The sequence below is a fragment of the Coenobita brevimanus genome, chromosome 103 (genome assembly GCF_032717465.1).
Source record: "Coenobita brevimanus isolate Jiangsu-jjx chromosome 103, ASM3271746v2, whole genome shotgun sequence".
In the NCBI taxonomy this organism is placed as follows: Eukaryota; Metazoa; Arthropoda; class Malacostraca; order Decapoda; family Coenobitidae; genus Coenobita; species Coenobita brevimanus.
Window position 1 is genome coordinate 38,504,126 of NC_137056.1, and position 16,352 is coordinate 38,520,477.

The 16,352-nt window shown below is 41.0% G+C and overlaps 1 protein-coding gene across 1 annotated transcript in view; it reads right to left on the bottom strand.

Moving 5' to 3' along the window:
- The window catches only part of LOC145415682 (calcium-dependent secretion activator-like), a 603,137-nt gene that overhangs the window by 6,176 nt on the left and 580,609 nt on the right, over positions 1-16,352 (bottom strand). The window contains exon 14 of the mRNA XM_080284897.1: positions 5,156-5,331. Within this exon, the coding sequence (XP_080141023.1) occupies positions 5,156-5,331 (176 nt within the window). The remainder of the gene's footprint in view (positions 1-5,155; positions 5,332-16,352) is intronic.

Genomic DNA, 16,352 nt, shown 5'->3' on the forward strand with positions numbered 1-16,352 from the left:
CCGACTTGAGCAGAGGGCGTATATGGATCGGCACAGACTTGAGCTAATGCCTGCCACAGGGAAAAGGAAGGCTGCGATTCGCAGGTGTCAGGTATGTGCGCATACCACACGCCGCACACCTGAGCATAAACGCACCTCTTGGCAGTGCGCTGAGTGCCAGGTTCCCCTCTGTGTTACCTGCTTCTTCGATTATCACAGCCAGAAGCAGTTCTAACAGTGCAAGTGGGGAAGCAGAATTATTTGGAAATAATGTGTAAATAATGTGTAAATAGCGGGTGAAAGCAATGGATGTTCAGTTCATATGATTGAACAGTGTATTATAGTTTTATCTTACTGAAAGTGAAAGTGAATAACATAGTGTAAGTAAAATAGCAGGGTAAATATTGAAAATAGAACAGAAAATGTAAATAGTAATGTAAGTAATTAGTAATATAAGAATATGAGTACAAATAATTTATGTTATAACAATGAGAGTGAATCCGTGGCTCTCTACGTATTTTACTGACTGAAAAATTGAATGACTTCAGTGACAATAAACTAATACGACTGAAGGAAACTTATGGAGAAAGACTCCAGATATATATAAGTGTGATATAGTAATAGAAATATAAAGTGTGAGGGGTTTTATGAATAATAAATGACAGAGTGCCTAGAGCGAACTAGCGCAAGTGCGACGATCAGACGCGCTCGTAATTTCCATTGCTTTCACAGTGTTTTTTTTTTTTGAGTATGGATCCCAAACTACTTGAAAATTGTAGAATAGTGTTTATAGTGTTTGTATCTGGCTGTGGTAATCATATTACGGGTTGTCGGGAAGTGTAAAGTGGAGACTTAGTTACCCTACTTCAGAGGTCTCCACAAGTCCTACGGTAACCGACGAAGGCTCAACAATCATTCCAGGAGAAAGCTGAAGGTATGTGCCATAAGCAAATGTAATTTTATTATTCTAGGACTAATAACTGATTTTTGGCAAATATTTTTTGAGAGTCTGTCGGAGCCCAAATAACCCCGCGGGACACGCAAGTCATTGGTAAACAAGCCCGCGGTGTAGGGGTTAAAAAACTGTTGGAAAAATACAGAAAATAAACTGGAGGAAAATTAACTGAACTGGTAAGATCTTTCTGCTGAAGGTTAAAAGTACATTTAGTGCTCATTCTTTTGTTCATTCTCGTGTGTATATGTGAAAGAAAGCGAACTGATGCAAGCAGTAATGTATTTCATTAACCCCTTAATAACCCCTGGCGATGAACAACCCATTACAATACCAGTGTCAGTTATGTCAACCTAGCGCGAGCTATAAAACACTGTGAACAATTATGGAAAGGGAATGAAGGTCACTGACATGTTTACACGGCTCTATGCTATCATCCCTGGCAGTCAGGAGGTCACTGTCTTAATCTCAGATGTTTTCCCCCATATGGCACATGCACCATACAGTAATTTTGTGAATTCTTCAATGACTCATAGCAAATTACAGGATGGGTTTAGGAAGCTAAAAACACATTGCTAGGTGCACCAGATGATTCTATTCACATCTTTATGAAAAATAAATCAATTCCGGGGCCAGGCAGGGATGCACGCAAATTTCTGAACCCACAGTCATTGAGGTGTTGAGCCGTTAAGCCATACCTACGATTGTTTGTTTCTGGCACAGTGGAAGAAACTTACTCAACGTACTCAAAGATGGATTTCGTTTCCAGTTTCCAAACTGTAGGTTAGGTTAGGTTTGGTTAAATTATTAGGTACAGTTAAACTGGGCTAGGTTAGGTTTTGTTAAAAACTGAGGACAGTCCCTTCTGCCATTATGCTGACGAATCAAACCAGAGTTGTCACAGCCAAACAGCTAAAAAGAACGGGAAACAGATTTAACAACTATTTGGAAGTAATTTGTTGGTTTTGACTTTTGGTTTAGTTTCCATCCATCCATCTATCATGTAATCCTATGTTGCCCCATGGGGAGCGTAGGAGTCTGGGGCTGGGCAAGTTGGTCCTGACATTTAAGATGAGTGTGACCAGCCTCACTCATTCCTGAGTGGCATTACATAAGCAATAAACCCCAACAACACCTTGGATATAAACATGCACTGGCTCAATTCAATTGGAGTGCCTTAACTGCCCACTAAACCACCAGGTGCCATAAAATGGTTATATGGTTCCCAACTGGCTTAGTAAATGGTTTCCTGGTGTACAGGAATCCATTTGGCATGTCACTTAATGTTAAGACACCCACAGACAGAAGGAAGAGGAAAGCAAGAAAGAAAGTAAGACAGACAGAAGTCGAAAGATGGAAAGAAAGAAGAGAGGAAAGGACAGGCATCCAAGTGCAGCACTACATTGAGTGAGTGGATGGCGAGTGTCCCCATCAATCACTATACTTAAAAAAATCCAATCATACAGAGCCATCCTAAGTTATGGATTCCTTGAGAGAACACATGATATCAGACTAGCTGTGTGCTGCCAAACTAGGGTTCCAAAGACAGTCTTCTATGAACCTTACAGTGTGAAGTAGATTGTTAGTTATGCTCTTTCATCAGGTTTTGCAACCACTCTGTTAGACTGTGTGATCTTTTCACCAAAAGTTATTAATGTGCAAGTTAAAGAAAAATGGATTCTCTCTCTCTCTCTCTCTCTCTCTCTCTCTCTCTCTCTCTGGTTTAAAAAAAAAAAAAAAAAAAAAAAAAAAATATTGGGTGGGCAGCGAGTGACTGAAAATTTGGGGTGAGGGTTTACATTGGTTTGCTGGCTGTACATCACAGGAGATTCCTACCTGACTGGCTTGCACCATTTTTTGGTCACTGCAATCATGGGGTTGATGTGAATGGGTTAACCACCAAGTTGAGAGCACACTGTCAGTAGGAGAATTTTATTCTGTCACCTCAACTGTCAAAAATCAGTCCAAAATTGTAGCCTGTAAAGTGCAAATGAATGGATGAACATAAGATTTTTTTCTGGATCAGCCATCAACAGCCCTCAGCTTTGTCTTCAGGAATTTTTGTGTATATTTATGCTGTTGTATTACCCCCTCTGTCTGACTGACCAGACTCATCAACCACAGGCAAGCAACTGCCCCACCAGGGCCTCCATGCAGTCAAACAATGTTCTCATGTGGCTCGCCATAGGAAGATGTGGGGCTTTGTGTGGAGGTTTGATTCCTGGGTGGCTGCTGCATTTGTGTGTCTCACCCCCTACTTAACTGAGGCATCATAGTAGGATCTATGTCGCACTGTTATTTAGCTATCGGTATATGGTTACCACCTAACACTGTAAATGGCTTCCAGAGTTACAAGAAACCATTTGGCTTGTTACTCAGTGTAGAGCCACCTGATGTGGACAGAAGAGTAATAAACAGTTACAGCACAAACAGAAGGTGTAGGAAGAAAGGACAACAGACACAGAAAGAAAATGATAGACATGAAGGGAGAAGTAGGCAGCACTACATCATAAGAGTGGATGATAGATGTCCCCACTTACCACCTGTGTACACTTTTAGATATGTATATAACCCTAACCTATTCAGTTTTTCACCAGTCTTACTTCTTAACAGTCAGTGAACATTGGCATACAATTCACCATTCATCCATCTTAACCAAGACTGCCTAACAATTTCATCTAGACAAAGAAAGAACTCTAATTAACAAGGTTAAAATTTTTATCAATTAACCTCTAAAGGATTGTCAAGACATTTCAATGGTTTGAGTTACTCAGACCAGTGCCAGACCTACCACATTATGGGGCTCATAAGGCCCTTCAAGTAATACGACCCACCCCAAAATTAGCATGGCATATTTTGAAAAAAAGAAAAAGAAAAGAAGAAAGAAAGAAAAAACTAATAATAACAAATAAAAATAATAATAATAATAATAATGATAAATAAGGGTTTAACTGCCCAATGTACTTGTCCAAGCCAGCACCTATAAATGCTTATGGACTGTCAAGATATTTCAATGTTTTACTTAGACCAGTGCCAGACTTACCATGAGACCCTTCAAGTAATAAGACCCACTTCAAAATTAGCAAGGTATACTGTATACTGGAACAAAAAAAAGGTACGGGGTGGTTTCATGGGTAATTACGGCACTCCAATTGGATAGAGCCGGTGAAGGTTTATATCCAAGGAGTGGTTGGGGTGTATTGCTCACGTAATGCCACTCAGGGATGAGTAAGGCTGGTCACTCTCATCTTAAATGTCAGGACCAACTTGCCTAGCCCCAGGCTCCTATGCTCCTCACGGGGCAACGTAGGATTGGATGATGGATGGATGGATGGAAAAGAAGGTAATAATGATTTTAACAGCTCAATGTACTGACAAGTGCAAGTCAGCATCTATATACGATGTCACCTTTCTCAATACCACAGCCACTTTTCATTTCATTGATCTAATTATCAGATATTTGATAGTATTAATGATTATATATAGCACAAAACTATATTTTTCTATTGGTACCGATAATATACACATCACAAATACAGTACTTTAGGACACCAGGTACGATGACTCTGAGTTAAGCTTGTTTACATCCAAAGTATGAGTGCACAGATCAGCTGAAAGAGATGGCAGCTCGTCTAACTGCCTCCAGATGACATGGGTGAGACACTATCAATAAACTGCTACAAATATTAAATATGGCGCACATCTGCTAGCCTTACACTTATTTCTTTCTTTCAAATATCTTTAATAAAAATTTATTTACTGATAAATGAACAGCTTATGAAAAGAAAATATCACAGTAAGTAAATAACTATCATAACAGGTAAGCATAATATAAATAACTGTCTCCAGTATCACTAAAAATCATGAGCTGGAGAATAACTGCAATGTCTGAAAGTGACACAGCCCCACTTTTTATTTTCATGGTTATAAAGCTGGTTCCAAAACATTAATGCTAGTTGGTATGTATGACACTGGGTATTTTTTTTTTTTTTCCAGAAAAATAATAGCACCTTACAAGCCAGGAAATATGGTAATCAATTTATGAATTATTAACTACCATAATATATTCAATTACAATATTAACAATATACAAATTACCTAATCTCATATCAACTAAAATTTATCTACAATACTATCAACTACCATTCCTTACCTTCCAGTCAACTTTCATCTGTCATTCACAGACCTTCTCAACCCCAAGATCTGAACACTGTTAAAACCTACCTGAGACAGGTTCAATATAGTCCACTGTGTAACCATCCAACTGCATCATTTCCGTTGGTTCACTCTTCTTTTCCCGGTAGCTACACATGGCAAAGGTGTATTGGGATACTTGCACTAAACAGAAATACCGTTTTTTCCATTTCTTCCAACAGCTCTTGCCTAATGCATATAAGTATCTGAAAGAGAAGAGGTTGTTGATGTTATTCTAATAACTATGTTAACATTCTGTAAATTCAAAAGCATGCATTTCCCTCTCTGCAAAAAAGTTGTCTCCACTTTGTGGAATTTGTGCAAGCAGTAATGAGTCATGGACTTGTTCTGACAAGTCTCCACCATACTGTGTACAATCTGATTCTGTCAGTTATTTTGCATCTGACACACCGTCCTGTTATGCTTCCCATCATTAAAAGTTAATGGAAAATAAGGAATATATGTGCTCAAAAAATGCTTAGCACCCCTTCTAGTCCTTTGAGCAAGTATACTAAATAATCACTCACTCTGTAACAAAATGTCAGGTTAATGAGTGAATTTAACTTGCATATGCTCTGTCTGACTGAAACATGGCTATATGAAACAGACACATTATTCATAGTGCTCATTCAAAGTTATATGATTAGTCCTCCAGTTATAATTCCTGCTAATACTCCAGGTGGGAGAGTGGAAGTTATTTATTCCTTAATATCATACTGACTGAATGTGATTTTGTTCCTTCTCTCTTTGAATATATATACATATATATATTTTTTTTTCAGGACAAGTCACAAGCCATCTGCTAACCCACTTTGTCACTTTAACAACATGTAGGGAACATGAGGGCTTTACTATAAGGTTACCAAGTACCACAGAAAATGTTCTCCTAGTTTACAGGAAACCAATGGGCTTGTCATAGTTAGCTAAGGGTAACCCTATACTGAGCAACCGAATGATGGTTCTCCCACTTACCTTAATTCTGCCCTCTCTCCACCTCACACACTCCACACTCATATACCTGGGGTGAGGAAGTACATGAAAGAGATGTGAGATGGAGAGATGGCAGCCTGATGGCAAGGACAAAATGACATGAAGATAACTCATTTGTGACCACCCATTTCAGGAGGGCACCTGGCAACTGAGAGACTAATGAATTATCATAATTACCATAATAAAAACCATGGGTGATGAGACATTGAGGAAGATAGGACAAAGCGTTTCCTGCAAAGAGAGAGACAGGCTGCAAGAGGAAGAAGAAAAGGTAGAGTACATGAGAGATGTGGAGGTATGACTGAATACAGTCATCTTGCATAAAGAGCGTGAACATGGGTGACACAATCCAGTGCACAGTATAAATTCGCACTTTGCGAAGCATAGGCTCCCATGTTAAAATGGCTTTATGGGCGACACATCCTGAATTTTTGTATATTGATTCAGCAATACCTAGCCCTAACCAAAATATAAAAGGCACTGCTTCCCTCTCCTTTCTCTTTCTGCTTAATAATCACCGGCATTTGCTGGTAAGTAAGGTGGAGATACTTCTTGGGTAACATGGCTGGGGTAGAGACAATCAGACCAAGCGAGGGCAGACTATGTCAGAATGGACCAGAGATAAGTACAAATATGACAATGGCCTTGGGGAAGTGAGGGGAAGCGGCACAGATGCTGCCAATGTCACAGTGCGCCATGACGTCAGCCCCTCCCTCACCGTTACGTCACAGCACTGGCACCTCCCACGCCACCACTCACTCACACACCAGCCGCACCCCACCACACATATTCACCAGCCCCACCCATCGCGTGCTACAAATCATGCTCGCAAGTTGCGAGAGAACACCGTATTTGCCTCAATTTTTCATGCCTGTAGCACACTGCAAGTAAAAAACGCACTTTTTAAATACTGTAATTAATTATTGTCAGACTCCCGTCGCACATTAGGTGAGACGCACTTTGCGAAGGCGCACTTTAGGCTAGATGACTGTATTATGATTTGGAACAGAAGAAAAAGGTGAAAGATATGTGTAAGTTATCCACACAAGAAATCTGTGCATCAAGTAAGGTAGTGTGCAATGCGAAGAGAAGACATATGCAGGTGATAGGCACGGCATGGTGGAATGGTGAGGTGAAACAAACTGTGGAAGAAGAGAAGAAAGCATTTAGGGACTGAATGGGAAATAGAGGAATGGAAACTGTGGAGAGATGAAATAGAGAACTGCATGCTGAAAAGAGAAGGGAGGCGAAGAAGCTAATAAGACAGAGTAAAAACAGATGGAGGAATTTGGAAAAAACTTGTGTAAAATTGAGGGAATGTATGAAACTGTTTTGGATGAAGATAAAGAAAGTAAGGTAACAGAGGGGTGATAAAAGAAAATGACAGTGATGGTGGAGAAGAGAAAGAAAGGCAATGCTGAATATAATGAACAAAAAAAAAGTAATGCAGGTGGATAGGGAATAGCTAGAAAAGGAGAGGCAAGAAGACAGAAAAGATCATTAGGATGGAATTATTTGAAGCACTGAAGAAAGTTAAAATGAGGTAAGCCCCAGGAACTGATGGAGTATGCAGCAAAATGTTGAAATACAAGGAAGAGATAGTGATGGAATGGTTATGGAAGATGTACAGCTTGGCTTGGAAGGCAACATTTTAAGGAAATGCTGAATATAAAGAATAAAAAAAAGTAGTGCAAGTGGATGGGGAATGGCTAGAAAAAGAGAGGCAAAAGGCAGAAGAGATCATTACGATGGAATTATTTGAAGCACTGAAGAAAGTTAAAATGAGGTAAGCCCCAAGAATTGATGGAGTAAGCTGCAAAATGTTGAAATACAAGGAAGAGAGTGATAGAATGGTTATGGAAATGTACAGATTGGCTTGGAAGGCAGGCAGAGTTCCTAAGGATGGGAGGTCAGGTATAACAGTTCCCCTAAACAAGGGAAAAAGGAAAGAGAAGTATGTGGGAATCAAAGGGTTATTTGTCTTCTTAACCCGCCCCGTCCCGTCGACGTATGGGTCCGTTGCAACGATTTGCATTTGCCAGTCCCGGCGACGTACTGGTACGTCATGCAATTGCAAGGTCCCTAATTTGCACAATTTTCAATTTTCGCGCGTGATTTTTCGTATGTATACACGGGACACCTTCCTCTATTCCTCTACAAGATCCCAAGCAGGGACAATGCCTTACACCGCATAACCCCCCCCTCACGCCATTGTCTCAGCAATTCACCTGTTACCAGTGACCTGGCCAATAAAGACATTCAGGGCCAGAGTGATTCCCCAATCGATGACAATGTGGAGGACAAGGTTTACATAGCATTAGAGGAAGAAATAGTCGGAAATGATGATCAGGTAATGTGGGAAAAAAAAGGTCACGAATGGTGATTAGTTAGTGAGTGAAACAATGCTTATAATGCCTATATTACTGCTTGAAAACCAATATACTCTCACACTACATATAAATTCGTACCAAGTAAATAAATAAATACCGTTTATGAGTGGATAAAGAAGTTACCCTCCCATAGAACTCATTTTCTTTGGTGCCAGCATGTTAGAAAACCCAGTCAGGTAAGAAGGAACTCCTACCTGGATTGAGTATTTTAAACCTCAGGTGAGCGATTTCTCTATGAATTTTCGATGTTTCTCACCAAAAGCGGAGGTTTTAGCCAAAAAAAAAAAAAAAAAAAAATCGAAAATACCTCAGGACTGGGGGATGTCGGAGGTGCGGAAAACCTCGGGACGTGACGGGTTAATGTAGTAGGAGAGGTATATGGTAGGATACTTGCCTACAGAGTAAAGGAGATACCTGAAGAACTAGTTGGAAAGGAACAAGGGGTTTCGGGAAGGGAAGGGGTTGTTCATATCAAGATATACAGTACATTCTAAGATGTTTGGTGGAAAAGTATTTAGAGAAGGATAAAACACCGTATGCTGCATTCTAACTTCATGGATTTCAAGAAAGCGCATGATCAGATAGATAAGGAATGCAGATGTTGGAAATATAAATAGTACATGGGAATCTGAAGATTGCTATCAAGAGTATGTATGAGGGCAGCAATGTGTGTGGAGACTGAACTTAGTGAATTCTTTTATTTGAATGTTAGGCTGAAAAATGGATATATCATATATCCTTGGTTGTTCAATAAAATTGGTCATTCAATGTTGGAGTATCCTTCACAAGAGTGGGTAGGGTTTGGAAACTGCCTATACTCTTTTCTGATGATACTGTAAGTGAAGACAAATGGAAGCTGCAAAGCTTGGTGAGTGAATTTGACAATACGTATAAGAACCGAAGTTTAAAAGTGAAGGTAGCTAATGTAATGCTATGGTCTTTTGAGAAAAACGAAGTCAATGGTCTTTGAGAAAAATGAAGTTGCAGAGTACATAGTGAAGCTGCATGGTCAGGATATGGAAAATGTGAGTGTTTTTAAGATATAAGGTTGTGTGATGAGAAAAGATGGACGTTTAGATGATGAAGTGATTGAAAGGGTATACCTGGGAAGAAATTTTGCTGTCTCACTTCGGAACAGTGATAAGGAATAGAGAAATGAGCATGGAAATTTAAAGTCACTACATGACAGTATTGTGATCCCTCTTTTAATATATGGAAGTGAAGTTTGAACCTTGTTGGAAGAATACAAGAGTGCAAGTAGTGGTGTTTAGATATTCAAGAGGAGCACATGGGGTTACATGGAGAATCAGACAAAGAAGGAAGTTGGGGAGCATTTTGGTGTTGATGTGGATGTAACTGAGAGTATATGGAGAAATACTTCAAGATGGTTTGGCCATATGAAGTGGATGAAGTATGTGAGTGAGGTAGACAGGGGGAGGGGGAGACCGAGGATGAGATGGAGGAATAGTGGGTGTGTATTTACCTAACAGTATTTACCTAATTGTGATAAACAGGAAATGAGCTACGCATGTGGGGTCCTGTCTCTGTTTCTCAAAAAGTCAAATTTAGCTTTGAACTCATTTACGTTTTTAGACTGGACGATCTCTTTGTCCAGGCTATTCCAAAGGTCTATACATCTATAAGGAAAACTATATTTCTTGATATCCTTTAAGCAGCTTGACTTATTCAATTTCATTCCGTGTCCTTTTGTTACTCTCTTATCCCAAACAAACAGATCTTCCATGTCAATTTTATCTACTGCCATCATGGTCCTGAACACTGTAATCATGTCGCCCCTCTTTCTCCTTTCCTCTATGGCAAATCTAGCTTTTCCAGCCTCTCTCTGTACGACAGATCTGCCAGACTGGGGACCATCTTGGCTGCTGTTCTTTGTATTCTCTCAATCTTGTTTATATCATTCTTTTTGTGTGAGGACCACACTACTGCTGCATATTCTAACCCGGGGCGGATTATAGCCACTATCAATTTTTTCATCATCTCCTCATCCATATAATGAAATGCTACTCATATTTTAGTCAAGAGTTTATATGTCTCTCTAACTATCTAGTTAATATGTTATTCAAGTGACAAACTATCCTGGACCAGCACTTCCAGATCTTTCTCTTCTCTCGCTTTTGTGATTGATTCATTACCCATCAAATAAATCAGTGATGGCCTCTTGGTACTTTTACCAATTTCCAATATTTTACATTTCTTTGCGTTGAATATAATTTCTCACATCCGGCTCCAATCATGTATCCTATCCAAAATCTCCTACAGCATTTTACAATCCTCCTCAACCTCTACCTTCCTTAATATCCTTGCATCATCAGCAAACAGACTTGCATAATTGTTCACTCCATCTACCATATCGTTTATATAAATCAGGAACATTACTGGCATCAACTCCAAGCCCTGTAGGACTCCACTTGTTACTTCCCTCCATCCAGACATCCTATCCTTTATTACTGTCCTCATTTGTCTGTCTCTCAAAAAGTCTCTCAACCATTCCAGAAGGCTTCCCTTCAGTCATCCTATATGCTCTAGTTTCCACATTGTTCTCTTATGGGGTACCTTGTCGAAGGCCTTCTCCAAATCTAAATACTGTACACACAATCCACCCAACCGCTTCTCTCCTGTAGCACGTCAACCACTCGAGTAAAAGCTCAACAAGTTGGAAACACGTGACATTCCACTTCTGAATCCAAACTGACTTTCAGCCAAAGTATTCATCTCTTCCAGATACTTTATCCGTCTATCTTTCAGGATTCTCTTGCACAATTTTGCGACCATGCTGGTTAGGGACACTGGTCTATAATTCAAGGGTTCTTCCCTGCTTCATCCCTTATAAACTGGTACCACATTTGCCCTCTTCCATTCTTGAGGCACTTTCCCCTCTTCCAGAGAACATACAATTAAACTGTGAATCTTATCCGTCACTTGTCCTCTGCATTCCTTCAGTACCCAATCAGAGATTCCATCTGGTCCTGTGGCTATCCTTACATCCCGAGTTTCCAGTAATTTATACACTTCCTGTACTTCCACTTTTATATCTTTTATCACTACAATTCTAGTCACTCCCTCCTCTTCCACAAACTCCTTTTCATTAGCGAAAACTGATTGGAAACATTTGTTCATTATTTCAGCTTGCACTGCCGCTTCTTTATAGACCTCTCCTTCTACTTTTAGTTTGGTGATTCCTTCCTTTTGTTTCAGTTTGCCATTAAAAAATCTATAAAACAGTTTGGGTTCATCCTTACATTTGTCTATTATACCTTTTTCAAAATTCCTTTTTTCCTCTCTATGTATTCTTGTGTATTCATTTCTAGTTCTTTTATATTGTTCCTTGTTCTGTTGTTACCTCTCTTTCTCCAGCTGCTCCACGCCAGGTCTCTCTCTTTTTTTGCTATCATACACCTTCTATTAAACCACTCCTTTTTCCTGTTTTCTTTCTTCATTACTCTTGATACAAATTTTTCCACTCCCAAATCATAGAGGCTAGAAAGATATCCCACTTCATCTGTATCTCTCTTGTTTTTCTGAATTTTCTCCAATCCGCATTTTCAAAAATTTTTCTCAATCCTGTAAAATTTGCTTTCCCAAAGTTGTATCATCCCTTCCTATAAAGCTCGTCTCTTTGCACCACGTTCCCTATTATCATCTGGAACTCAATGACCACATGATCACTTTTTCCTATGGGACACAGATATTTCAAAGATTCTATTACATCGGGTTCTTTGGTAAACAGTAAGTCTAACCTTCCTGGTGGGTCCTCACCTCGAAACCGTGTCTTTATTTGACCCATTGGATCATCACATTGTTCATTGTTATATTTAATAATGTTTTGAGAGTAAGCGATAGGATACTGGTAGTGAAAATTCTGTTGGGTAGAAAGATAGCCGCGATTATATCAGCATATGCTCCACAGGCAGGATTGGATGAAGCAGAGAAAGATAGATTTTGGGATGATTTAATACGTGTAGTGGGTGGTATGCGGGATGATGAGATAGTGATTTTGGGAGGGGACTTAAATGGTCATGTAGGTGAAGCAGCACAAGGTTATGAAGGAGTGCATGAGGGATGTGTGTATGGTCTAAAGAATGCAGAAGGGGAAAGGATACTCAAGTTTGGGGAGGCAACGGACATGACTGTGTGCAACACATATTTTAGGAAAAGAGACAGTAGGTTAATTACGTATGAGTCTGGGGTAAATAGTGGTCAGATAGATTGTTTTCTGGTTGGGAGGGCCGATGGGGGGTTGGTGGGGGATGTTGGGGTTGTGGGAGGTGAGAAGTGTGTGCAGCAGGACGAGCTGTTAATTTGTGATGTGGTGCTTGGGGAACGGGTGGTGAAAAAGGGGACTTATGTACCTAGGAGGAAAATATGGAAGCTGAAGGGCCAGGTAGTGGGGGATGCCTTCTATGGCGGGTTGGGGGTGGTGGTGGCTGGGTGGGGAACTGTGGGTGGAAGCGTTGGTGAACAGTGCAGAGCCCTCGGGAACAGTTTCTTGAGAGTTGCTGATGTAACATGCGGCTGGACAAGAGGACCACCGGGGCATAGGGTGGCTTGGTGGTGGGGTGGGGGCTGCAGTTGGGGGGAGGGGCTTTTCTGGGAGTGGAGGGGGGGGGCAGGGAGGAGTATTTGGCTGCCAGGCGTGGGGCTGGAGGAGAGGTGTGCAGGGCGAAGTCTGAGTCGCAGAGACTTTTACTTGATAACCTGAATCATGGGGAAGGGAGAAATGTGATATTTGGGGTGGCAGGTCGGGTGGGGAGGGATGATCAGGATGTTGTGGGTGAGCGGTGTGTGGGGGTGGGGGTAGGGGGGAATGTTGGAGATGCATGGATGGGGCATTGTGGCTGGTTGTTGAATGAGGAGCTTGACTGGGATGGGGAAGGTTTGGAGCCAGCGGATCCAGTGTCTGGCCCTTGGCCTTTGGTTGATGCTGCTACTGTGAGTGGGGCGATGGGCGGGGTGTGGGTGGGGGGGATGGCGGGTGTGTCTGGGTTGGCTGCCGAAATGTTGAGGGCCTCAGGCGATAGAGGGGTGAGTTTAGTCACTGACCTGATAAATAGCATTATTTATGAGTATGTTGTCCCAGATGATTGGCTGAAGAATGTAATTGTAAATGTGTATAAAGGGAAGGGTGATGCCCTTGAAAGAGGAAATTATAGAGGTATAAAGCTTTTAGATCAGATATTGAAGGTAATGGGGAGAGTTTTAGAAGGTATGATTAGAGAAAGAGTGAATATTGATGAGATGCAGTTTGGGTTTATGCCAGGTAGGGGGACCACTGATGCCATATTCATTGTTCGTCAGCTTCAGGAAAAATATATTGGTAGGAGAAGGGATCTTTATTTTGTTTTTGTTGATTTGGAAAAGGTCTTTGACAGAGTCCCCAGAGAGGTGGTGAAGTGGGCAATGAGAAAGCTTGGCTTGGAGGAGTGGCTGGTTAGGGTGGTTATGGCCATGTATGTGGGTGCCCGCACCCAGGTAAGAGTGAATGGAGATTTGAGTGATGAGTTTTCCGTGAATGTTGCTGTGCATCAGGGGTCAGTCTTGAGTCCCATGTTGTTTATCATGGTACCTGAAGCCCTTTCACATGACTTTAGAAATGTACTCCCATGGGAGTTGTTGTGTGCTGATGATTTGGTGTTGATTGCAGAGAACGAAAGGGAGGCGAAGGAAAGGTTTAGGAAGTGGAGAGATGGTATGGGGCACAAGGGTTTAAGGGTAAATGCAGATAAAACAAAAGTGATGATATCTAGGGTTGGTGGCGGTACTGTCAAAGACGAGGGAGAGTGGCCATGTGCAGTTTGCCACAAGGGCGTGGGAAGTAATTCCATCTTGTGCGGTGTGTGTGATAAATGGGTGCATAAGAGATGTGGTATCAGAGGTAGACTGCGAGATAATGCTGATTTTATGTGTACGGCGTGTCGGGGTGAGCAGGTGGAGATTGTCAGATGTGAAAGGATTGAACTTGCTGGTGAATCTCTTGAGTGTGTGGAAGAGCTTTGTTATTTGGGAGACATGTTGTGTGCTGGAGGTAGGGCTGGAGCTAGCTCTGTGGCTAGGGTGAGAAGTGGTTGGAAGAAGTTCAGGGAGCTCTTGCCTCTCCTGACATTGAGAGGACTCTCCCTACGTGCTAAGGGGTCTTTGTATGCAACATGTGTTAGGAGTGTAATGATGTATGGTAGTGAGACCTGGGCAGTGAAGGAGGAAGATATTCGCCGGCTCAGACGTACAGAAATGACAATGATTAGGTGGATGTGCAGTGCGTCCCTGCGTCCAAGGCCTGGAGGGGCTGGGTTTACGATGGAAGAGTCGAGAGATAGGATGGGACTGGAGTGTATTGGTGTTGTGATGAGGAGAGGTAGATTGAGATGATTTGGACATGTGGAGAGGATGGAGGATGATAATTGGGTGAGGAAGGTGAGAAGTGTTAATATTGAGGGTGGGGTTATGAGGGGTAGACCAAGAAAGACATGGGACGAGGTCATTAAGTGTGACCTCAGGGTTAAGGGACTGAGCAGGGAGGCTGCAATGGATCATGCAGCGTGGAGAGCTGCCATTAGGTGACCAAGGCCGACAAATGCAAGCACGTTGGAGCCTTTAAAAACGAACAAATGAACGAATAGTGCCCCACAAATCTTCACTGCCTCCTGAGTCCCATTCCTCCCAGCTTACCTCTTTACAGTTAAAATCACCCATTAAAATTATATTGTTGCTTTTCTCAATCATTTTCTGTAAATAACTAGCCATATCTGACTACATCTTCTGGTATTCATCATCATTCCATGCTCTGGTCTTAGGGAGAACATACATTACCGCCATATCTCTCTTGCTATTCTCTCCAGTTTCTAATTTCATATTTATCACTGTAGCCTGCCTTCTCCCATTTCCACGGTCTCTACATTTATGTTGGACTTCACTGCTATCATCACTCCTCCTCCCATTTTTTTCTTGTCTGTCTCTTCTCCACAGTTTGTATTTACCAACTCCCATATGAACATCAATATCTTCTCATAACTTGGTCTCTACAAAGCACATAACATCAGGTTCATGTACCCTCAAGAAATCGTTGATTTCTAACCTTGCCAATATTAAACCATCAACATTAGTATATACCACCTTAAAATTATTTTTGATGTTTTTTATACCCTCTTTTCTCCTCTCTGTTGGTACCACTTCCTCAATTTCTGATCCATAACTCTCAAATAAAACACTGTCTTCTCTTCCTCCATTCTCTGTTCGTTTTTTGGCTTTGCTTCCTTTACTAACTCCTTTATTTTAGCTCTTTCTTCCTCATGTGCATCTCTCCTTACCCAAACATTTTTGAACCCTTCCTTGTCTGATAATTTCCATGTTCTATTGATAATCTCATTTACTGTTGCCTGGGACTTAAACTTTACCTTCAACGGCCTCGCCCCTCCTTCCTCGTGCTTTCCTAATCTAAACACATCTTCAATCTCTTCTTGAGCTTCGTTGTTTCCGTCCATAACTATCGATATTATTTCTTTAACCATATTCAGTTCTTCTCTTTCTCTTTCTGATCTTACTGTCATACATTTTTCTTTTACTCCTGAAATTATTACACATTTTTTTTATCTGCTACATGCCTGACTAAAGATTCTCAACTTCTCAGTACCCTAACTACTTCCTTCTCCACCTTTTCCTTGCTTTGTTGTTCTATAATCTCTTTCAAATTTACATTTCTTTCTTCCTGAATTTACTTCCACCCCTTATTTTCCTCCCTGATTTCTTTAATGTGCTCATCTTGCACCCTTGACTTTGATTCATACTCATCTAGTTTGCTTTTCATCCTATCCCTCTCTTTTTCCAACCTATTA